We start from the raw sequence: 24,969 nt of genomic DNA, 5'->3' as shown, positions 1-24,969 counted from the left end.
CTCAAACTGAAAAGTCATATAACAAGCAACTAAAGAAAACTGCTCCTAGCGTGAGGATCATGCTCAATTTCATTGAGAAAACTCTTATGAACAACATTCCTCCTCCCATTACATCGCATCGTACGACAGTGTCTCTGGGAATTGGGAAAATCCAGTCCTGGGTGACAGCAGTGCAGCACCCCACTGAGCAGTGATTGGCCTGGCAGCAGCCACCTGATATAGCTGCACAAGGCCTTCAGAGATTCATTACTCATGGCTGCTTCAGCATTACTACCTTCCACCTTTTTTCTGGCTTTCAAATTCTCTTATATCAATAGTTCCACCCCACTGACTAATCGGTATTTTTTATGTGTCACATTAGCATGAGGTTCTAACACTACATCACCCTCCCTAATCTCCTCTCTCTCCACAGCCAGCTCTCCTCCCTAAGCTGTCACCTTTACAATGAATGTGCATTGTCTTTGCAGCCCATGAGCCTTAAGGATCCACAATCAACTGAGTCAGTGGTTTTGATTGTCTTAATGTCTATAACTAAATCAACCATGGTGGACAGATTTGACCAAGAGAACAAAGATGAAGTATTAGGTTATTGGAAATATCCAAAATTTCATATCCAATTAGCATGGAACTTATGAAACAAGCATAGTCTTCATTGCTATTAAAATGCTTTGGCTGCACATCATTCAGATGAAAATAACACTGAGTCTTGCTAGCAGTTTCTCATGAACTGGGACCAGAATTATGTGATTAAATTACCTTTAAATGTGTCAGTGTTCTCAAAATACAATAATGGCTAACTACAAGCAAAAGTATAAAACAAGTTTCCTGGACCACATCAAACCTACAAAAGAGAATTTAATTTTCAAAACAATTTTTCCCTGATCCAGGCCTAAGGGATAATCCAACTCTACATCTCAGAATATGGCCCAAAGGGCTTCTAAAAGCCAACTGTGGCAAGTAGATTCAGCTCTGTGTACAAAAGCCAGCAGCAAGAATGTGCTGTTCATGGCACAAAAAGACAGCACACCCAGGCTGATCCTGAGAAGCCATCCCAGGAAAACAGCAGTGACCGAGAGAGGGGTTCTGATTAGTCCCTGTTTCTATGTAGTTTCTGATCAGACCTTGTGACTGTGTAGTATCGGCAGGAGGATTATTGCTCAGAAAAAGAACTCAGCTCAGGTTAAAGTAGTCATTAGTTAATCAAAAGCTCTAATTCATAATGAAGAGAGGTGCAAAAAGAAGGATCAATGAAATCATACATATTGAGCATTTTCTATTAATAAGGCAGCGGTACCTAATTAATGACATCAAACTGTCCTCTAAAGGTGAAATATTCAGCCAACCAACCAATTGCTGTAATTAGCACAATGCCAAGCAAAAGTGGCTGACAAGTTCTTTCTCTGAATCAGTTTCATTAACTTTCTGGCTCTACTTATGTATTAACAAAGTCAGGATGAATTTCACAGATCCAAGACTACAGCAAGAACTCACCTTAATGAAAAAGTTTTTATCTTCCCTGGTTTAAAAAAGAAAAATTAAAGAAGCATCACAATGCAAAAAAAGTCAAATAGAAGAACTCAGGTATAAAACCATGAGATGAAAAGGAAGCCATCAAATAACCGAATCCTGGGCTTCAAGTCAAAGGAAATGTAAATATAATGGACCAAAAAGTTAGAACATCAGGACAAAAGATCAATTATTAACCAAATCTTAAATAAAAAGAGAAGAGAATTTTTACCATCTGGTTACCTAAACCACTGAAGTGTTTCTAAAGTCTGTTTCCTAACAAGACCACATATGACCTGGTTTTGATCATATGCCAATCAATATTACACAGCTACCGACTCAGTTCCACGTATATGACAGTTCTTATGATATTTTAAAAATCTATTACTTGAAATCTCACCATTTTAAAAGTAATTTATACTCTGTATTTGGTTACTAGTAGTACCTGGATTTTCTGGAATGTAAAAAATAGGCAAATACAGATTTTAAATTATTTACTTCACTTTAATTCCCCAGGTAAAGGGAACACAAGTGGTGACAAAGATTGTGTCTGGAAATGACCCAAGGTCTCCACCTTGCCAACTTGATACTTCTTTCACCTTTGAAGGCCTGACCTTCTTCTACAGCAAGTCACTCTACATTGGTTCTAACTCTGGAGCAAAACCCTCAGTCAGAGCCACTGAGAGCAAAGACAGCTGAACAGTGTGCCTAGATCATGATGCCAGCAAGCTGCCCCCAAGGCCCACCTGGAGAACAGCCTTTAGTCGCCACCCCTGCACATCTCTGAGAAATATTTTGAAGAAAAGGAACTGAAATATTTTGGAACTAGCACCTTATACTCTCTACCCTGACCTCACATAAATCCATTTTCATCTCTGAATCGAGAAAAAGAAAAAGAAATGGAAAAGGGAAGAACTGAAGACAAAGAGACAATAACTTAGAGAGGTACAATTATGCACATTGATTAAATGTTCTGGAGTCTGATTGACCTGGGTTTAAATCCCAACTCTGCAGCCCAACAACTTAGTGTTAGATCTTGGACAATCTGCTTAATCGTCATGAAACTCTGTTTTCTCACCTGTAAAATGGAATTAATAATATTCCCCTGGTTAACTGTGAGGAATAAAGACTGGTAAGTAAGTGAAGTACTTAGTGTACTGCATGTCACAGAGGAGGTGGTCAATAAAAAGAAGTTGAAGGAAGAGGAGGGGATGGGAGGTGACTTTCAGAGAAAAGTTTCAAGGGTTAAAAGATCAGTCTAAACTCACTCAGAACATTCTCATTGTCTTTATAATCCATCTGAAAATATTTCCTGATCATCATTTCCTGTACAATCATCATTTCCTGTACAATTAGCCTGTGCTTCATTCAGAAATGAATGTGCCCTCATCCTCTTCCTCACTCTCCAGACACAGCTCAGGAAACAGAAACCTCACACATGAAATATGTAAAATAATAATAATAATAATAATAATAATAACCTAAATTGTAGTAATTGTTAAATATTCCACATGTAATAATGCAAGTGATTCAGCAATCTGGACAAGGGGGCCAGTGTGGACTGACCTGTAGAGGGAGGTTCCATGAAGGGGTGAAAGCAACATGTATGGACATTTAGAAGGAGGGCATATCAGGTGCAGAAAAAGGACGTGTGTCCTAGCTCAAGTTTTGCCACTGAAATGCTGGGGATATGAGCAGGGAGTGGTGGAGTGAGGAGAGCCTAGATTAGGGAGGGGACACTCAAAAAGCTGTGAGCATGGGAGCCATTTGAAGCAAAGAAATGGGTGGGACTTTGGAATTGAATATGAAAATAAAGAGAGAGGTCTGCCTGTGTTTTTTTATTTTCCATTCCACCTTCCTGGTACTTCTAAGGGGGAAGCAAAATCAGACTCTTCTGTTGCCCTAGACAGAGACTGGTATCACATTTCCTGATAAACAGGGCTGGGTCCAGATTCTAGCTCTGCTCTTCCCTAGCTGTGTGACCTCAGGCAAGCAAACTATCTTTCCAGACCTCAGTTTCCTAGAGGGAGTAAAAGAGGTACCTTTCTCATAGACTGTTGAAAAGATAAGTCAATCAACACATTTAACATAGAACAGTGCCTGGTACATAGGAACAAATCCACAAAAGCGATCTGTTATCATTGCTATTGTTATATCTATTGCCTTTCTTTAGCTAGAAAAAAATAACCATAGAAAACTCAAAGAATCATCTCACACATGACTACAGGGGAAGTATCGAGGGGTAACTCATCTTGGAACTCCAAGTTCTTCCAAAGCTACCACCGACAGTGACATACCAATGAAAGACCCAGACAACCCCGTGTCACACAGAGGATTTGAGCCCATACCTGGCTTGGTGAATGGCCTCCATCCACTCTTTACCATCCTGCTGCTCCTCACAGCGCAGCTCCAGGGGTTTCTGACCTTCGTGGCCAAAAAGGACAGTAAAGTAATACTGAAGAGAAAAACATACAAACAACATTTAGTTTTATATTTCAAGCATGACAGCATAGCAACATGGTATTTCCCCAAAAAGGGTGTATGTTTACAAAATGTATTTGCATTATGTAAATCATATTTCAAAATGTAAAATCTTTCCCAGCCCCAATTGGCAATGACTTTGTACCTTGAAGATATCATAGGCTGCATCTTAACACCCCTTCAGCAAGAGTCAACCCACACCATCTCATTAGAAGCAGAAAAGGTATTTGATAAAATTCTGCACAAACACATGAATAAAATTCCTTGCAAACTAGAAAGTGAAATTCCTGAACCTGACAAAAGATATCTGCCAGAAATTTACTACAAACATTTTACCTAATGGTGAGTTATTATAAGCAATGGCTCTAAAATCAAAAGGAAGGAAAGGATGACAATTATCACCACTTCTATTTACCAATTCTGTCTGGAGGTCAACATCCTATCTAATAAAGAGGGAATATGCTAATTGAGCCTCACTGTCACAATGATGGCAGCACCCACAGCCAATAAGGAGGAAATATGCTAATTGAATGCCCCACTCTCAAAGATGGCAGTGCCCACAGCCACAGATGGTGGCACCCAGTCTCCTCGGCCCCACCAGGTGGTGCACCTGCCTCTGGAGTCCCCCAGTCCCCTCAACCCCCCAGCTGCCCCCAGGCTGACCCAAGGTGCAGGCAAGCCTCGGATGGTGGCTTCCCAGCTGTTCAGGGCTGCCCGAGGCTCAGGTAACCAGGGCAAGCCAAGGATTGTGCTGCTGGCAGTGGCAGCAGGAGAGGTGTGATGAGGCACCGCCTTTCCCTGATCGCGGGATCACCTCCCACCCCTGAGGGCTCCCAGACTGTGAGAGGGGACAGGTCGAGCTGAGGGACATCCCCCCCTCCAGTGCATGAATTTTCATGCTTAGGGCCTCTAGTAGAAATACAAAAGAAATATAGAAGAACAAAAAATGAGAGCAAAGAAAAAAATCATATTCACAGATGATATAATTATTTATAATAAAAATTCATTGAAAATTATTAGGATAAGAACATCCAGCAAAATTGTTAAATATAAAATCAGTATATAAAAATGTATTACACTTTAGAGAGAACCAAGATGGTGGCTTAGGTAAGTGCCCAAACTGCCACCTCACACAACAATTTCAAAATAACAACTAAAAGACAGAACAGACATCACCCAAAACCTCAGAAAAGCTGGCTGAGCAGGAAATCTACAACTAGAAAGAAGGGGAGAGTCTCACAGATTGGATCGGGAGCTGCAAAGCACTGAGTAAGGATGTTAGCGCAGAGAGGAAGGGCTGCCGAGTGCTGGGCTGGCGGGAGGGGAAAGGAAGCCCCTGAGTGCATTGAACCCCAGTTCCAACTGCACTGAACCCCAGCCCCAGCCGAAACCCCGTGGACCCAAGCTCATACAAGTGGAGTCTGGACTGTAAAGAAAGGCACCTAGTGACTCAGAGACTGGGAGACTAGGGGGAGCTGGAAGCTGCAGCAGACAAGGTCTAGAGTGGAGCGCGAGTGAGTGTACACAGAGAAGTCTGACCACAGAGGTTGCTCCGCCTCGCCTCTCCATAGCGAAAGAAGTCCAAAGCTCCTAACTGCACTGAATCCCCAGTCCCAACTGCACTGAGCACTGAAACCCAGTTCAGGGCGAGTCCCTGGGGCACTCACGCTCTTACAAGGGGAATCTGGTCTGTCCAGCGGAAACTCAGGGGATCCATGGAAGGCAGAGGTCTGAGGCACGCACACAAGGGCAGGACTGACGGGAAGCCAAGACGGGTGGCTCAGCCCTGAGACTCTGCCCCATCCAAGCTGAGCTCAGAGGCTATTGCAATTTTGCAAGTCTGATTCTATAAGACTATCTCCAATACAGAAGGTATCCTGGTGTAGACACAGCTGATACTCACATCCAATAGGCCTGGAGGTCAATTCCTCCCAGTGATACCAACAACAATCAAGACTTAATTACAATAAGGCTGTACACACAGTACACAAAGGGGAGCACCAAGAGTGTCTACCTCAGGTAACTGGGGAGGCTGACCCACCGGACCATATAAGACACCAAGCACACAAAGCCACCCTATCAACTCACCAACAAAGAACAATAAATGGCTAAGAGACTTTGCAGGTTACATGGGCATAAATCAGCAGCCAGTGGAGGACTAGGCCATGCCTGTGATAGACCATGGCACTGCCCTATGGCAGGCCCGAGCCCCATGAATGACAAGCTGTCTTTGGTTCTTAAACCTCTTGTGCAGCCAGAGGACCAAATGCTATGAATTATGGGGGGAATAACCTAATGATAGGGTCACTGAGAATGGGAAGAATTGAGTTTAACGCTGTATTAATAAAGGTTCATTTAAATTTGGGAGAAAAAGAGTGGAAATGCAATACAATAACCAATCAGTGGCATAAAGGGCAATCCTATCAGTGATGGCATTTCAGTAGCTGCTGGTTACTATCCAAGCCCAGATGCCCAGTCCAAGGAGAGGAAACAATTAATGAACCAGCCCAATCTATGGAAAAACCGCAACCAGCAACTCAACAGCAGCTGCTGCTCGGGAGCACAATTAAAAGCCACCTTTATAAGACAGCAAGGCAATTATGTTAGCAGAGTACATGAAAGGTTAAGCCATGTCTCAGGCATAACAATGAGGGGGAATTTTTGAGAAATACAAGTTATGTTTCCAGGATTTCAATTTGAAAAATTCAGCTCAATCACAAAAACTAACACTGCCTCTGCATGTATCTGAAAATTATTTATTTTTAGCCACTCATCAACGTCTTCTCTGTATCTTCTGGCCACACTCTGACATGAACTCTGTACACCAAGGATTTAAATGTCCTGGGTTTTTAGAGGTCCACTCTGTGTCCTCTCCTTGACACTGCAGGAGCTAGAAGTTCCAAAGCCCTGAGTCATCATGAAGTGCAAGAAAGAATTAAAAGAGAGTGATGACCTTGATTATATCTATAAATTCAGCATCTAAAATGACAGTGATGACTCTGTCAAGAACACCTTTATCTAACAGCTGTCCTATCTAAGAACATGAAAGTCACCCTCAACTTCTCCCTCTCGTCAGCCCCACATTCAGTTTCACCAAAGCTCCTTCCTCAGAACTTGTTCTGTCAGCTTTATTGTCCCTCTCCTAGACTACCACAACAGTTGTATCCCAGATGACAGATAGGACAGCTTTGAAATACGATATCTTATAGCTGGTGTCTCACCCTCCTTGTATCCTAGCTGCCATTACAGCCCAAAATGGAAGGTCAATGGTCTCTCCAGAAGAGGGACGGGATGACCAGAGAAGTCCAGGTGAGTCGGGAATATAGGAGAAGCATGCAGAGAAGTGGCCAGGTAAATACAGAAAACAAAAGGTGGCAGAGACCATATGATGTACCCAATGGGGGCTGAAATCCCATAAAAGGGTGAGGAGATTAAAGGGTTGATGACAAAGCCCAAAGCTAAGGAGTTTCCTATCACTTGCCCTTGGGGATCTACAGGATGTCATCTCACAGACTGTCCTCTTTCCCCACCCTCTCCTCATAACAACATGGGGTGGTGACCATGTCATGTAAGTCAGTAAAACTGGTGTCACAGCAGGTAGCAAAAGACAGGGCCTAAGTTTTGAGTTTAGCTATCCAGAGCAACGGTCGCCAACTGGTGATCCACGAGGTCCGAAAGGTTGGCGGCCGCTGATCCAGAGCGGTCTTTCCCTAGGTTCTAGTGTGGACATTCCAAGTGTACTATTGAGGACTGTAGGGGAAGGGCACCATCAGACCTCGTGGAGGTGCTATGCAGCCCCAGCAAGAGCCACGGTGGGACCATGTAAGCAAAATGGACAACCAGGCCCTGAGTGGCCTACCAGACTATGGACCAGATATTACAGGTGACCTACACTTTAGCAATAGATGCCAGCTACACTTTAGAAAAACACAAGACCCCAGTGGGGAGCCCCCAAACTCTGATAAACACACACACACACACACACACACACACACACACACACCACACACTCAATGACATGTGTGTCCCGCTTACTGAGGCACCATCTTAGTGAGGTGCAGAGGAAAAAACGAATTACCAAAAGAGACCTTTTAGATTACGGCAGCAGACTGAGTTTACTACTCTCAGCTAAATGCAGGTTTTGGTTTTTTCTTTCTCCACTTACAAATTGGGGAGGAGGTCTTAAGGAAAAAGTCAGGTAAAATTTAGCAAAATACTTTCTTTGTATATCTAGGTGTAGAGAGGATAAACCTACCTCTAGTTTAACCCAACTTCTTCAAACCCAATCTAGGTGGCCAGAGTTCTCTTTCTAAAAGATCAATCTGAGCTCTCGTGTCTGCTTACAAACCCTTGCTAGTGTTTCCGTACTCAGAGAGCACACTTTATGCAGGCTGCAGACTCCCTTCATAAACTGGCCCCATTCTCCATTTTTAACCTTGTTTCTGTCAGTGCACACTGCACTCCAGCCATACCGACCTGTCACTCCAAGCTCTTTCCTGGACCTCATGCTACTGACAAGACCGTCTAGGAAGTCATCAGGACCGGGTGTGAGTCCTGGTTCCCCCAAGCACTAACTCAACTTACCAGACCTTGGGCAAGTCATGTAGTCTTTCTGAGAATGAGTTTCCTCAAGAACAAAATGAAGACAATAATATAGACCTGTGGTGGCCAACCTTTCGAACCTCACAGACCACTAAATTCATAATTTTAAAACCCGCAGACCACTAACATGATATTTTTTAAAGATAGTAAATATATTTATAAAATAATGATCAGAGAACCTCCATTTTATTAATATGAAATGCACTTATTTAATATAACAACATTATAAATACTTATTTAATAACAAAATCTTCAAAGGTTGTTTAATTGTAACAAATTTATTAAAGTAAGTTTAATTTTTACAAGATAATTAAAGCTTATTTAAGTATTACACATTTTTAGAGGGTGATATTTGCTCCTGTTCACTTGAAATAAGTTTTGGATTTTTGGCTTCAATGACGTTACTGCAAGACAGAGAGCACATTTATTTCAAGCCGAGACTGGTACCGAGTTCTAATTGCTGTGACAGATGAAAATGATTTTTCGCACAAATATGTTGTTGAAAACTGAATCAAAATTTTCATCGCTTTTCTCCTCAGCAATGGGTATTCACTTTTAATGGAGATGCCAAAATTAGGTCTTGAGAAGGATGACTGGAATTTAGCTTCAAGACTGTCATCGAATGACTGAGGCTTTCTTTTTTATTCATTCTTAAATTACTATCTTCAGTGTTGGCTGCAAATGGATCTATTATCCAGATTGCCATGTCTGGGATCCTCTTTCTTTGGGTAGTAACGACCAAAAGTTCCTGTGAGTGATTGTAAGTGCTATTGAGCAATGGTTACCACCTGACATCCTTCTCTCTCATGTATTCATCAAAGTTTGAAAACATTTGCAGATCTTCTTCAGCCAACAGCATCTGCCACAGATACATTTTCTTTGGAAAAGCATCCATTTTACCGTAGTGTGAACACGTCCTTAAGTTGTCCTTGCAAGGATATGTTTAGTTCATTTAATAACAAAAAAATACCTGCCAGTATGCAATCGTGGCTATCCACTCATCGTCGGAAAAGAGTTCTTGTCATTTCGGATTATTTTGCTGCTAGAAAAAGATTTTGACTTCTTCGTAGTATCTTGCCTCCCAACAGCCATCTTGGCTCAGCGTGAAGAAAAGGGGGAGTATAATGAGAACCCATGGCTTCGAAAAGCACCTCAAATATTTGAGAATTGAACGCTTTGTGTCGAATTCCATTTATAATTTTAATAACATCTTGATAATACTGTGTGTAGTTCCAGGGACTTTTTTTTTTTTTTTTTTTTTTTTGGACATAAGTTGCTCACCATGTATAACGTGGTGTGTAGACAAAACGTCTGGGTGACCAACATTTTTCACTTTTTCAACAATTCCTGAAAGATGTCCAGCCATGTTTGCGGCACTGTCTGTACATATCCCAATACATTTTTTCCATTCAATTCCGTGTTCCAGGAAAAATTATTAAGTGCTTCCAAAACCTCAGAGCTGGTTGTTGCACCCAGCAAGTTGAGCAAACAAAGTAGTTCTTCCTGTAACTCCCCTTCACCCACAACCCGCACAAAACAAAGGAGAAGGCCCCATTACTCACGTCCATTGATTCGTCAAGTTGAATTGAATAACATGGTGAATTTTTCACCATTTTTATAAGTTGATTTTCAGTATCTCCAGCCATGTCTTCAATTCTGCGTTTGACAGTGTTAACGGACATAGGAAGTGCTTTCCCAAAACCTCTTCATAGGCTTGCAACATGCAAGGCTTAATTAATTTTCCAATCACATAAGGCTTTTATTTTTTCTCGATCTGAAGTGCTATCAGATAAGAAGCCTTTAGTAAGGATTTATCTCCTAACAGTCATTTTTGTTAGGGCGATTATTTGCTTTTGCATATTTTCATGCGTTCTTTGAAAATATTCAAGTGGGGTTTCTTTTGCTAAACCCGGGTGATTTGATTGCAAGTGTCTTTCGAGTTGCGAAGATTTCACGGCATCATTGGATAAACTCTCAGAACACACAACCAATGCGACTGTGTATCCAACTCACTACCAGGTTCTTGAACAAATCCAGATTTCAAGTAGTTCAAATCATATTTTCTTAACACTGAGTTTTTTCTTCTCTCCACCTCCGGTTCGAATGTTCTTCCTAGTGGTGCCTGACGAGGACTGTGGAGACTCTGATTCAGTAATCAGCTCACAGTTAAGTGAAGTACACATGTTACTATTGTTACTATTATCATTAGTTACATTATCTTTTGTATTACTAAAGAAATGCAAAATATTCCTTTGCTTTTTTCACTTATTAGGGGTTAATCGAAAACCAAACAAGAAATGATAGTTATTAAAATCAAACTATTTGATGCCATTAAATATAACACTTAAGGAAAATACACAGTTACATACAATACACAAATAAAACAATCGGATGAGAATCGGTAATGGCAGAGCGGGTTACTGCTGTAATGTTTGAAACAATGCAGAAGCTGCTTGCACTTCTCATTTCCCCCTCTCTAGTTACTAGAAAGGGGAATTCATGAAATGTAGTAGACTCTAGTACATTTTGTGAATTTAGTGCAATATAAAGGCGAAAATTGTCATTCAGTCAGAATATAAGAATTTCTTAGAATATTTTTGTTTTTTTATTATTTATTAGGATTAATAAAACATTTTAAAAATGCAAGTAATGTCCAAATTTTTCTACAGACCACCTAAATTCTCTCATGGCCCACCAGTTGGCCACCACTGATTATAGACAATGTAGGACTGAATTAACTGACATGCAATGGCTGGCCCCCAGTGGACACTTAACGAAAGTTAATCCCATTCTCTCTCAGTATCTCTCTTTGTCCTGACATTCTTCCTCCATCCTCAGTGTCTTCTCCACCTACAAACTCTTACTGAACTTTCATGACTTATGTCACTGAAATGTCAGTTCCTCTAAGAACCCTTCTCTGGCACCTTCTGGAAAAAGGAGACTCTCTTTCCTCTGGGTTTTAATAACCCCAAGCACGCCCCCTCACCTCGCTTTATAGTTGTCCATATGTGAGTCTCTCTTCCCTTCCAGCCTTGTACTTGGACACCCTTGATCCTAACATGTGCCAGGTACACACAGAGCCCTTAGTAATGTTTGGTGAATAATCATCAGCAAAGAAACATGAGTTGTAGCTATCCTAGGAAATTTGCTTTGAACAGCCACACCTGATGATCAGCTTCATGACTATATAATTACATTCAGATAGGCATCCAGGGAAGAGAGATAAAAAAATCTCTGAAGCTACCAAGTATATCTTTTTATCATGAGATGGAAAACCAGAACATGATCATCGCACAAACCCTACAAGAGCAATAAGAAAAGATACCACAGGTTGGCAGATTCAGCAAAGTCGTTTTTACATACAATGACTATAAAATCCTAGAAAGACAACATAATGAACAGACCTGGGAAATTTAAATGTTTAGGGTACTCTTGGTATCTCCTGTAGCTTTATATGAATTTTAATTTTTCAGTTTTCTGGTTTTTATTATAATGGGTTGGCTGCTCTTTATGCTATGTGTTTTTGCAGAGAGAGCAAATGTAACCCAATACGAAAACACAAACTCACTTAAAACTCTGTCCTTACGCCTCTGCAAATCAGAAATGAATTTATAGCCAACAATGGCAATTGCAGGGGGGGTGGTATTATAGGGCCATTTCTACTTCCATCATCCCGATATTGTTTGAATCATTATTTATAATAAACACATATAGCTATATAATCAACATTAAAAATATTTATTCATTTGTAAACCTATGTCCAGGTATTTATAATACTGCTTACACTGTATACCCAAAGAATGTAAATGATGTTGGTCAAATAAGTAATGTTCAAAGGAAGATTAAATATCACCATGGGATTCCTTAAAAGTATACAGCAGAAAAAGAATGTCTTAAAAAATGCTTTGCCATGCGTATTATTATTTGGATGTCACTGCAGGGTTTTCAATTATTTCAGTTTTAGATTAAGAGAACTAAAGCCAACACTCTGCATTCACTGAAGCATAGAAACCTCTTCAAACCCTTCTCCAGCATGGCCCCCCAGGAACTGGCCAGGGTCTTCTCTTGGGTTGTCAGATTTCTGATAGTCAGATGCTAGCTGAATGAAGAAGTGGATGCCTTCTCAACTGTCCCTGGCTTGATGACTTACACACATGGGGTTAGTGATCACAGTAACACAGCAGCCTGGGGTGGCAGTGCCTCTGGGAACACGGTAGGACTCCAAAGGGAGAGGAGCTCTCCAGCCCTCCCTGGGCCTTAGGGTCTGGCCTTTCTAGCCCTCCAAAATGTGAATAACACTATTCAGCCTGGCCAGCGTAGCAGTGGTTGAATATCAACCTATGAACCAGGAGGTCATGGTTCGATTCCTGAGCATAGGTTGCAGGCTCAAACCTCGGTGTGGGGTGTGCAGGAGACAGCCGATCAATGATTCTCTCCCAACCTTGATGTTTCTATCTCTCTCTCCCCCTCCTTTCCTCTCTAAAATCAATAAAAATATTTTTTAATAAAAAACAACACACTATTCAATGACCCTCTGCAGACCAGACCACATTTCTTCCCCAGTAGCCCTGTGGGTTGCCATGACCAGCCATCCCAGTCAAAGGGAAACTCCAAGTGGTTCATGATGCAGAGGTGGAAAAAAAGCATGGATGGCAATTTTCCGGTCTAGGTGCACCTCCAAAGCAATAATAAAGTATGTGGTCATGCTATTCTTCCTATGATTCATTACCTCCTCGAATCATCGAACTACCTCTTCCAGGCCTTCTTAGGAACAAAGATGTAAGATGCTGAAGGTTCTTCTCCCCCCCTATTGGCTCACTTCCTTTTCAACTCCAAGATTCAGAGTTCTTACGATGGGTGTATTTGCCTCTGTACAAGCCAACTTCACAGATTCATACCAGCACCTGAGCAAGCAGTGTGGCTCAGCAGGAGCCCCAGGTTACATGTCGGGACATCAAGAGTCTCCCTCCTGCCTCTGGGAACACTGACAAATTCTTCTTACAACAAGACATGCAGATACCTGCAGATATGACTTCAAATTGCTCTTGGGCCAAGTGAAAAAGATGAGGCTACCTCTCCAACTAATCCCCAAGGTGAAGGTCAAATGCAATAATACACTTCAGAGTGCCTTGAAAGGCATGAATTGTCATTGCCAGGGAGGTGGAATTGCCACATCTCACCTGGGAACTGGTCACCTCAATTATGCCTAGGACCCTGAACTCAGACAAAATCTGCAGAACAGGGTAGTTGGAATATTCATTCTCTGTGCCCCCCCCCCACTTGCTTTCCTCAGTATGTGGGAGGAGAAGAAAAGAATGTATTAAAATTATAAACCAGCACACCACTGAGTACTTGGTAATTAAGAAGAGGTCATGCTGTTTTAGTTGTGGTGGTTATTTATTGGTTGTTTAGATCTTGTGAGGTTTTTTGTGTGGTTGTTTGAGATTCATGATGAAAAGATTTCTAATTCTCCCAAAGTCGTAGGGAAGAACTGTATGTTGAAGCTTTGATGACATGCAAGAGATTGCTAAATAATAGGTACCACAGAAACCAATACCCATTCTGTAAACTTGAAACTATAAATAAAGCAAAGCATTAGCATGCACAAAATCCACAGTATGCTGCAATATCAGCTTTTAAGAACCATATCAGATGTATTCTTCTATTAAACGTATTTAGATTTTAATTGAGCCAGAATTTAATTTAGAATCCAGCTCAAGGAGTAAGAATTTAACTGCCTCCTTCTGTGGTTTTCTAGCCCAACAGGAAAAATACATTGTGTCTGGCTTCCAAGTTTCACAAAGAACTGAGATTAAACTGTGCTCATTGGAGAGCGACAAGGTCAAGGGGTCAGAAAACCTGTCATTTTAAGGATGGCTAAGACAACTTGATATATGTTCTTTAAATCTTTGAGAGTTCTCGTATAAAAATTGGAACAGAGAAATTCTCATGGACCAAGAGATCTGAGTTCCCATAAATTATAAGGCATGTGGTGCTTGGTGGCTCAAGTCATCATCCCTATCTTGCAGGAAAAGGCAACAATTCCTTTCCATGTTCTGCTAAAATCTCATACAAGTTCCTATCTGTCTCTTCAGGCAGGACGGATGTCTGATTCTGTGATTGGCTTCACCCACTCTCAGCTCTCCCATTTACTTATTCTCTTCAGAAAGAGACCATTAGTTCTGGTCCGCCTCAGAGCCACTGATTGAGCACACTTGTGAATTCACATTTGCAACCGTCTTCCCTTACAGTGAGGGGACTACACTTTATCACCGCTTTCATGTCCATTCTATCCTGGCTTCTGCTGAACTAATCTGAAACCTCTAACTTCAGTGGTTCTAAAGAATGAAGCCTCCAAAACCTTTTTACTTCATGCCCCTTCATCACTTTCTCCATTCAATCATTGGTTTTATTTATTCTCCATTTGCCAACCATAGTCTCATTTTTTCAGAAAGTGTGTACAATGAGAATGTATGCTGTTAACACCCAGGGCAATTCATACCACTTAGCGAAGAGAACATGTTGACACAGAGACTTGAGCAAGTCCTTGAAATAAAAAATGTAAAGGTGTCTAAAACATAGGTATTTGAGTCCTTTAAATAAAAATGTAAAGGTGTTTAAAAGTCATATCTGCAGGTATCTGCATATCTGCTGTAAGAGTTCAGACCACCCGGAACATTGTACCACTTTTGTATATATGACATGGAAAGAGCTTAATATGATGTCAATAGGTCAAGAAGTAAGATTTAAAGCAATGGGGATAACGGAACTAACACTTCATTCTAAAAGAAAAATAAATGTAGGTAGCATCTATTTACTTATAATGTGTATATATTTGTAAATGGATAAAGAAATATACTGAAAACACATACTAAATAAAGAAAATTCAAAAGCCAACCCCATCATTGTGTAATTCTACTTCCTAGAAAAACACTCATGTTCTCAAAGAGCACATACAATATAGCTTTAATAGAAGAAAAAAAAAAAAAGAGAGACAATCTAAATGTCTATTAGTAAAAGGATAGCTCAACACACCACAGGATATCATGAATAAGTAGTTTAAAAAGAATCAGTTTTACATGTATCAACATGAACAAAACAGGTAATAAAAGCAAGCTAGAGAATAAATATAGAATTGGTAACATTTATAAAAAATTATTAATAAAACAAAGTGAAAGGAAGCATACCAAAATATTAATAGTAGTTGTTGTTCATACATTGTATGCATACTTCAAGTTAGCCAGAATGAGCTATATATTTCAAAGATATAGATATAATCTTATGTGTAGTAGAGATGTGGAAAATATTCATTAGAGTAAATAGACGATAATTCTACTAGACATTTTCCTGCTTTAAAACAAACAAATATGCTGAAGCATAGCCATGAGAAAAATAGGGCTATTTGGCATACATTTATTTATAAGTAGAAAAACATACAATGAATTACTGGAAACATCAATGTAAATAAAATACTTGGAGCACATCTGGTGAACATACCTTGCTATTAAATACCATAGGAGCAGAATTAGGACAGGAGCTTAAAATGTTGCCTGAATGTAAACTATTATTGATGGTTTTGCTGGGCCTCTTTCCCAAAAAACGATGTTTACTATTAAAACTACATTTTAGCCTTATTTGCTGATGGCTGAAGGTTTATAGCTGTCAGACATTTAACAGAAAATGACAACCTCACTCCGACCAGGTAGCTCAGTTGATAAGAGCATCACTCCAAAATGCTAAGGTTGCAGGTTCAATCCCTGGTCAGAGCAAACACAAGAATCAGTCAATGAATGCATAAATAAATGTAACAACAAATATTTCTTTCTTTCTCAATTCAATAAATGGAAAAATAATGACAGACTCAAATCTCCAATAATCAGAATGATGAAGAATACCAAGCTATAATGCTGAAAAGAAGATACATGCAAACATGAATTACCTAGAGCTTTATTATTTATTTATTTTTTGCTTCCTCAAAAAACTAAACATCTCCCAAATTCTTCAAAGTATTCATTAAAATCAAGGTATAAAAAAAGTCCAGCACTCATTATTTTTTTCATATTTTCTAGACAGATTTTTTTAAGGACTCTGTATAGAGTACAGAATTTTATCAAATCAAGAAATGTGACTTTGGTCTCTTTAATCCCAATGCTTGACACATAGGAGGTGTGCCACAATGCTAATTGAATAAATGCAAAGCAATATTTACTACAATAAAAAAGAACTACCAGGAGTAGCTTGAGTTTGAAAAGAAAGAAAAAAAGAAAGAAAGGAAGGAAGGAAGGAAGGAAGGAAGGGAGAGAGGGAGGGAGGGAGGGAGGGAGGGAGGGAGGGAGGGAGGGAGGAAGGAAGGAAGGAAGGAAGGAAGGAAGGAAGGAAGGAAGGAAGGAAGGAAGGAAGGAAAGAGTTTGGTGGTATGAGCTAAAAAACAAACAAATAATCAAATAAATAAATAGGAGTGTGTGCCCAGCTAACTCCCACCACAATAGGAAGGGAGCCACCCATACCAGAGCTTTGTGAAGGCACTTGGTGTCATTGAGGAAGGAAGGCTTTGGCATCAGGGACCAGCTTGGGACGGGTCTCAGGAAGGACTGGACTCTTTGCCCCAGCCCCTGAGACAAGAAGTGGTGCTTGCCTAAACTGGTTTGGCTCAGTGGACAGAGTGTCAACCTGCGGACTGAAGGGTCCCAGGTTCAATTCCGGTCAAGGGTATGTACCTTGGTTGTAGGCACATCCCCAGTAGGGGGTGTGCAAGAGGCAGCTGATTGATGACTCTCATCGATGTTTCTAACTCTCTCTCTCCCTTCCTCTCTGTAAAAAAAAAAAATCAATAAAATATATATTGAAGAAGAAGAAGGAGAAGAAGGAGAAGAAGGAAGAGAAAGAGGAGGAGGAGGAGGAAGAGGAGGAGAAGGAGGAGGAGGAGGAGGAGAAGAGGAGAAGAGGAGGAGGAAGAGGAGGAGGAGGAAGAGGAGGAGGAGGAGGAGGAGGAGGAGGAGGAGGAAGAGGAAGAGGAGGAGGAGGAGGAGGAGGAGGAAGATGAAAAAGAAGAAGAAGGAAGAGGAGGAGGAGGAGGAGGAGGAGGAGGAGGAGGAGGAGGAGGAGGAGGAGAAGAAGAAGAAGAAGAAGAAGAAGAAGAAGAAGAAGAAGAAGAAGAAGAAGAAGAAGAAGAAGAAGAAGAAGAAGAAGAAGAAGAAGAGGTGCTTCACTGAACAGCGTGGTCTCTTAGGAACAGAAAGGATCAACACAAATTCTCAACTTGTTGAGATTGAAACCAGCATTTAGGCAAAAGGAAACTCAAGTTCAATCTTCCTTCCAACACAGGAAAGGATGTTGGGAGCATGTTTTCTGGGAAGAGTTGGTCAATTTGAAACCACAATCAGAAACTTTTTGGATAGATTACATGGTGAAAAAGAATAAACACATGATTTTGATGGCATCTGAATCCGTCAAAATAAAGGAAGAAGAAATGGGTTAGCTGCTCCTGGTAGGAACCCATCATCTCTGTCTACTGTCTACAAATCTTTCTAACTAAAACACACTTTCGGAAACACGTTTACACTCTCAAAACTATCGTGGTTTTCTCAAAATTTAAAAAAAAAAAAAACTTACCCCTTTCAAATGTCTTTTCAATCAGAGTAAGAAGCATAAAAGTGAAGTCAAGGTGAGTCTGAAGGGCAATCAAAACAGGAACCCAACAGAAAACTATGAATGAATATGATTACAGTTCAACACATAATAAAACAACTTAAAATGGGGGGAAAAGAACCAAAAATATACCAAATGTTAAAGTAGATGTCTTTGGGTATTACAAGTTTCAGTAACTTTGGTTTTATATTCATCCAATTTTTTAAAGGTGTATTTCTTTATTTTTATTGAAAAATATACAAACATTTAACTATCTGAACACATATTAAAGTCCAAGTTGTTTTCAAACTAGGAAACAAAAAAAACAGCATCGAGTGACTTTAGTGGGGTGTGGCTTGTTATTTAGACCTCACTGGAAATATTTTCCTTCATATCTTGAAAGGCTTTTATTACCACTCAGGAAAATGTTTTAACTTGGAAGTGACCTCAAAGATTGTCTGATAAAAGATACCTAATTCTACAGCTGAGGAGACAAAGTAAATTTCCTAACACATGGCCAGGCAGGGGCAGACCTGGAACTCTGACCCACAATTCTCACCTCCTAATTAAAGCTCTCTCCAATGCTAAGCCTATATCACCAAGAAAATCACTCCTTCTGTTTCCCAAATAGGGAAGGAAAAAAAAAAAAGGCACTGCAAAATAAAAGGTCTCTCCACTCCTGGGTATGCACTCAAGAGAAATGAAAACATTTGTCCACAGAAAAACTTATATATTCAGTGCACAGCAGCACTATTCATGATAGCCAGAAAATAATACCCAAATATCCATCAATTGATGAACAAATAAACAAATGTGGTATATCCATCAAATGGAATATTATTCAGTCATAAAAAGGAATGACACGTGCAATAATATGGTAAGTCTGAAAACATTATGCTGAGTGAAAGAAGCCAACCCCAAAGGATGAGATTATTCCATTTATAAAAAATGTCCAGAACAGGCAAATACATGGCGACAGAAAGTAGATTGGTGGTTGCCTAGAGCCAGGGGCTATTGGAGGGGTTAAGGTGGTGAAAGTTAAGTAACGCGACGTTTCTTTTTTGAGGTAATGAAAAGTATTCCAAAATTCACTATGGTGATGAATGCACCTGCAAACCAATACCCAAAACGTATCAGCATGCACAGCATTTCTGTTCTAAGAACAAAACTGATGACATCACACTGAGGAGAAAACAATTATCTCTGCAGATTATTATTTCAATCAGGGCATTTACACCATTTCCATATTTGCTGAACTACAATTGGTTACATTGCCCCTGCTCTAGGACTCCTGTCTCTGTCTGCCAAGATGGCAAATTCTCCTGTACCATTTCAATGGATGAAATGACCAGTTGAAATAGTTGGGTGTACCATCTCATGGTTCTGAAGCAACCTGCTTTAAAGAACAGTTATGTTATTTTAAAAAATGAATCCGTTTCCAATGATTTGACCAAGTAATTAGATGTTTGGTGATTGTCATGCACAAGCCAGTTGGTAGAATGTTGCTATTGGAGGTGCAGCTTCATGGCCTCACACACAACCAGAGCTTCTACTTCTACCCACAGAGAATACACAACTCACTGGAAGATAAACGCCACTGTGAGATCAGTAGGTGGATCACTGACTGGAAACAAAAGGGCATGCAACAAGGATCAGGCCACATGCTATCGCCTTTCAAATCAAAGAGCACTAAAATCCAAGTGCATCCAAAACTCTGTAGCGGAGTATTATTTTTTTCTCCCCTATTAAATAACAGGAAATTGCTCATTGTGTTTAGAGTTCAGCAGCAAGCAAGAGCTTTATTCTGGCTGCAGGCCTCAGATCACTCCCGAGAACTCAAATGCTCTTAGGCTCTGACCAGACCCTCCTGCCAACACGAACACAAACGCAAGGCACACAAGCCAATTCTTAGGTCTCATTTCACCAACGTTTTGTGGCAGGGACCTTGCTTTTAGGCAGGAATCTTTCTTGCGGTGGGGTAGGGATGTGTGCAACTCACTGGCACCCTTATTAGATAGTACCACTCATATAAAGTTAAATAGCACCTCTTTAGGCAAAGCCCTTAACTGTCACCTCCAGGACTTTGATCAAAGATGTAACATGATCATACACATGTCAAAAGGTTGGGCTCACCACTGTTTGGGGAGGGAAATATAGCTTATTTTTCCCAAAGCAATTCAGAAAGGGTAGGTATTCTATTTCTGTAAGTCTGTAGTTCAGCCTCAACATGGACCATGTATTTCAAGATAGATTTCTATTTTGACACCTGAAATCAAAACAAATTGCTTTTATACAATTTTGCTGGTCTGTTATCCCTCAATAAAACTTTAAAAAACTTGCCAAAATTGGTTTGGCTCAGTGGATAGAGCGTTGGCCTGCAGACTGAAAGGTCCCAGGTTCGATTCTGGTCAAGGGTATGTACTTTAGTTGCGGGCACATCCTCAGTAGGGGGTGTGCAAGATGCAGCTGATTGATGATTCTCTCTCATCAATGTTTCTAACTCTCTATCCCTCTCTCTTTCAAAAAAAAATCAATAAAATATATATTTTTTAAAAACTATTCTTTTTTATGAATAAACTTTAAATACAAACCAACTTACTTTTCCTTTATTTAAAAAAAAATTAAAATTAAAAAAAAAAACCTGCCTGATTTGGTGGATATTTTTAAAAATTAAGATTCTTTCTCTCATGTGGTAAATAATCATTACTTCGACTAAATTCATGTCCACTGGACAAAGTTCAAGGGATTCTCATTGACAGTTACTATCTGGTTTGATCCTTTACACCCTCAAAGCATTTTTCCCTCAGTAGCCCAATGACCAAAGCCAGTTCTGCCATTCGGCTTGCCAAACCTGTTATAATAAGTGTAATATTGTATAATGCTGACATCTTCCTGTCAGAGAACACGATAACCATATTATCCAGTGAGATAACATCTTGCAATATCCTAAAAAATGATGGCTTAACTACAAAATTCACAGATCTATACACCATATACTTTTGTTTACATGATCTTAGTATTCTACAAGTACAAATACATTTTAAAACCTATATCATTACTAAATAAAGATACAGTTAAGATGTTTTCTTTATTTTTTTACTTCTTCCACAGATGCAAATTTACTCTACAGTAGTCAAAGGCCCTTCCATTTTAATATTTATAATCAGACTCACAATGACAAAACTGCATCTTCTGAGCTACAGAAAATATTAAGGATGCAAATGCAGGAAAGAAAAGCAAATAAATAATCAGAGGTATTGTGGGGAAGAAAAGGGCCCTGGAAATGAAGTAGACTGATTTGATAACTACTCCTATATAAGTGGGCATGGATGTTAAGTGTTAAACATGCCACCTTTTCTTTTTCCAGGGAAATCAAACTAGAAGGGAAGGTTGTTGGCATACCTTTAAAAAATATAGACTATCCACTGAATATATACAGCAGTTTCCAATTGGACTACTGATACAAAGTCGCTTGCTAAAAAAAAAAAAAAAAAAAAAAAAAAAAAAACTACAGTGGTAACCAAATTATCTAATTCCACATGTAGATATCTCTTCATAGATAAACCAGTCAGATGAACCCATTACCAACTGAAATGTTTGGACAGTTTCCTTCCATTCCCTGGAACCACCAATTCTGTCACCATTCAAGAGGATACAGAGACAAAGACCTTGTTCAGACCAGCAGGTAAGAGGAAGCCCAGATTTCCCTTCTATGAAACAGATGTCTAAGTGTCTACCATGGCCTCAGTACTGCTAGTCTATAGATGAGAAATTCTTCCTCTCAGCCCTCAAGGAGGTCATAATTTGAAAGCACAAGGGAGGCAAGAAAACAAGGAAAACAAAAAGTCAGGGTAAAATTGAATTCCAGGAGGAAGCTGTTCTGGGTTTTCAAAAGAGGAGAACAGTATATACTTATATCCATCAGAAAGCCCCTTGTGCATCAGACACCCCGATCATTGCCCAGGAGTAGCATCAGTGCTCAGGAAGAAGGGAATAATCCTTGACTCTCAGAGTGCCAAGGAAAATCTTCATGGTCCCAAAGGAAAAGCAATGAGGTCTGAAGGTGCTAAATGTTTGTGTCGCCCCAAAATTCATACGTTAAATCCTAATGCCCAATGAGAAGGCATTAGGAGGTGGGGACATTGGGCGGTGATTCGGTCATGGGTGGAGCCTTCATGAATGGATTAGTGCCCTCATAAAAGAGATAGCCCACAGGGATCCTTTACTACTTCTACCAGGTGAGGAACAGTGAAAAGATAGCCATCTATGAGCCAGGAGTCTCTCTCCAGACAAGCAATCTGCTAGGGCTTTAATCTTGAACTTCCCAGCCCCAGAACTGTGAGAAATAAATTTCTGTTGCTTATAAGCCACCCAGGCTATAGTACTTCGTTACCAATGAAGACAAAGAGAGCCCTAAAATGGCAGTGAAAACTGCGACCTCATGTATAAAAAGAATAAAACATACCAAGACTGCAGGAATACCAAATGGTGTAACTGAAGTCTGGGCCCTGCAGTGAATCCAAACTTAGGCAGCAAAGAAACCCAATAAAGGGAAATAACTTACCACTTAAACCCACCATTTGCTCAGAGTATCTTATCCTTGATTAAAATTATCCTAGAGAAGACTAATGTAATAAAGAATAACTTCATTTGCAAATCTAATAAAAAAGACTATTGCTGGAAGGCTATTGTCTGGGTAACAATTCTATTTCCCAGGAGAGAAGGCATACTAAAACAGAGAAAGAAAAGCATCCTGTTGGATCACAAGTATCATTTCAATCTCTTTAGAACAATTCCTTTAGAACTGTGTTGGTGAACTAATGCCGCCTGCATCCTTGTGTCTGGTAGACATGCTCAATCTATTTAACTAGGAAATGAAAAACTACATAAAATAACTGTGGTAGTACTCACTAGCGCACAATTTGGCTGTGCAACAAGTCACCGTTCTGCAGCTCCTCAAACTAGAGGTAAACCACAGTCAGAATCCACTTTTTTAAAATATATATTTTTAATTAATTTCAGAGAGGAAGGGAGAGGGAGAGAGAGAAACATCAATGATGAGATGGAATCACTGATTGGCTGCCTCCTGCACGCCCCACACTGGGGATCGAGCCCACAACCCAAGCATGTGCCTTAACTGGAAATCAAACTGTGACCTACTAGTTCATAGGTCAAGGCTCAACCACTGAGCCACACAGGGCTAGAATCCACTTTTAACACCTTAAAGATGATTGCTTATAAAAGTACAAAGAAAGTGTGCTTGTGCTAATAAATATTACTCTGGAAGATTGTTGTGTGTGTGTTTTGTTTTTTCTTTTTTGTAACATTGGCTAAGAATGTTTTAACTCAATTAACTGCCAGTATAAGGATTTTTTTATTGTAAAATTTTTATTGCTAGCTAATTTTAAAGTGTTTTATTTATTTTACTTATTTATTTTAAAATATATTTTATTGATTTTTTACAGAGAGGAAGGGAGAGGGATAGAGAGTTAGAAACATTGATGAGAGAGAAACATTGGTCAGCTGCCTCCTGCACACCCCCTTCTGGGGATGTGCCCGCAACCAAGGTACATACCCTTGACCCTTCAGTCCATAGGCCGATGCTCTATCCACTGAGCCAAACCCGTTAGGGCTATTTTTTTTTTTTAAGTTAAATTTACTGGGGTGACATTGGTTTTAAAATTATATAGGCTTGAAGTACACAATTCTATGATACATCATCTGTTTAGTACATTGTATGCCTACCACCCAAGTTCAAATATTCCATCACCATATATTTGACCCTCCTTACGCTTTCCTACCCCCTAACTCTCCTTCCCTCTGGTAACTACCATACTGTGCTCTGTGTCTTTGAGTTTTTTGTTTGTTTTTTTCTTCTTTGTCCATTGTTGCTTTCAATTTTATATCAACAAACCAAACAAAAAAGCAATCCAATTTAAAAATGGGTAGAGGATCTGAGCAGACACTTCTCCCAAAAAGACATACAAATGGCCAACAGATCTATGAAAGGATGCTCAACTTCATTAGCTGTTAGGGAAATACAAATCAAAACTACAATGAGCGTGCAGTGCTCTTGGGGGTTCCCTGGATCTGTCTCTCGCTTCAACAGTGTTTTATGGAACAGAGCCAGGGACACCCCTTCTTCCAGCCTCCGACACCCTCCAACCTCTTTTCCAGTCATCACCTTTGGAGGGTGCAGAATCGATGCTTCTCTCTTTTCCTTTCCCTTCCTCTCTCTCTAAAATCAAGTTAAAAAAACACACAACACTTATTTTTTTAAAAAAAGATGCAAAAACCAGCACAGAGGCCAAATCCTCTTCCAGGACATGCTGAAGCTGTCCTAAGAAGAGTGAGCAAAACTCAGGACGCCATGGACGCCGCCATGGCCTTGGAAGAAGAACCTGAACCAGGCCCTTTTGGACCTGCAGGTCCTGGGTTCCACCAGCACAGACCCTCCTCTCTGTGACTTCCTGGAGAAACACTCCCTGGATAAGGAGGCGAAAATCAAGATGGGTGATCACCTAACTGACCTCCACAGTCTGGCCAGCCCCCAGGGTTCGAAAGCCTCACCTTCAAGCACAACTGGAGCCCTTGGAGCCCAGAGGGCTTTGAAGGGCCCCTCTGCATTCCCCTAGTGTCTCCCTGTTGCCTGAACCTCTCCCTGAAACCACTAGGCATTGTTTTAACCACTGGAGCCCTCTCCCAGGAAAATTGAAACAATAAAGCCTTTTATATCAAAAAACAAAAAATTAA

General features: G+C 40.2%; 1 protein-coding gene across 2 annotated transcripts in view; it reads right to left on the bottom strand.

Moving 5' to 3' along the window:
* RASGRF2 (Ras protein specific guanine nucleotide releasing factor 2) overlaps window positions 1-24,969 on the bottom strand; it is a 174,670-nt gene that overhangs the window by 112,622 nt on the left and 37,079 nt on the right. For both annotated transcript variants that reach the window (XM_084881300.1, XM_084881301.1), the window contains exon 2: window positions 3,855-3,961. In XM_084881300.1, coding sequence (XP_084737426.1) covers window positions 3,855-3,961 — 107 coding nt within the window. The remainder of the gene's footprint in view (window positions 1-3,854; window positions 3,962-24,969) is intronic.

This window comes from Pipistrellus hanaki (assembly GCF_964339955.1).
Source record: "Pipistrellus hanaki genome assembly, chromosome: 4".
NCBI classification, from domain to species: Eukaryota; Metazoa; Chordata; class Mammalia; order Chiroptera; family Vespertilionidae; genus Pipistrellus; species Pipistrellus hanaki.
Note: the sequence above shows the minus strand (reverse complement) of the source record. Positions and strands in the feature narration are given on the sequence as shown.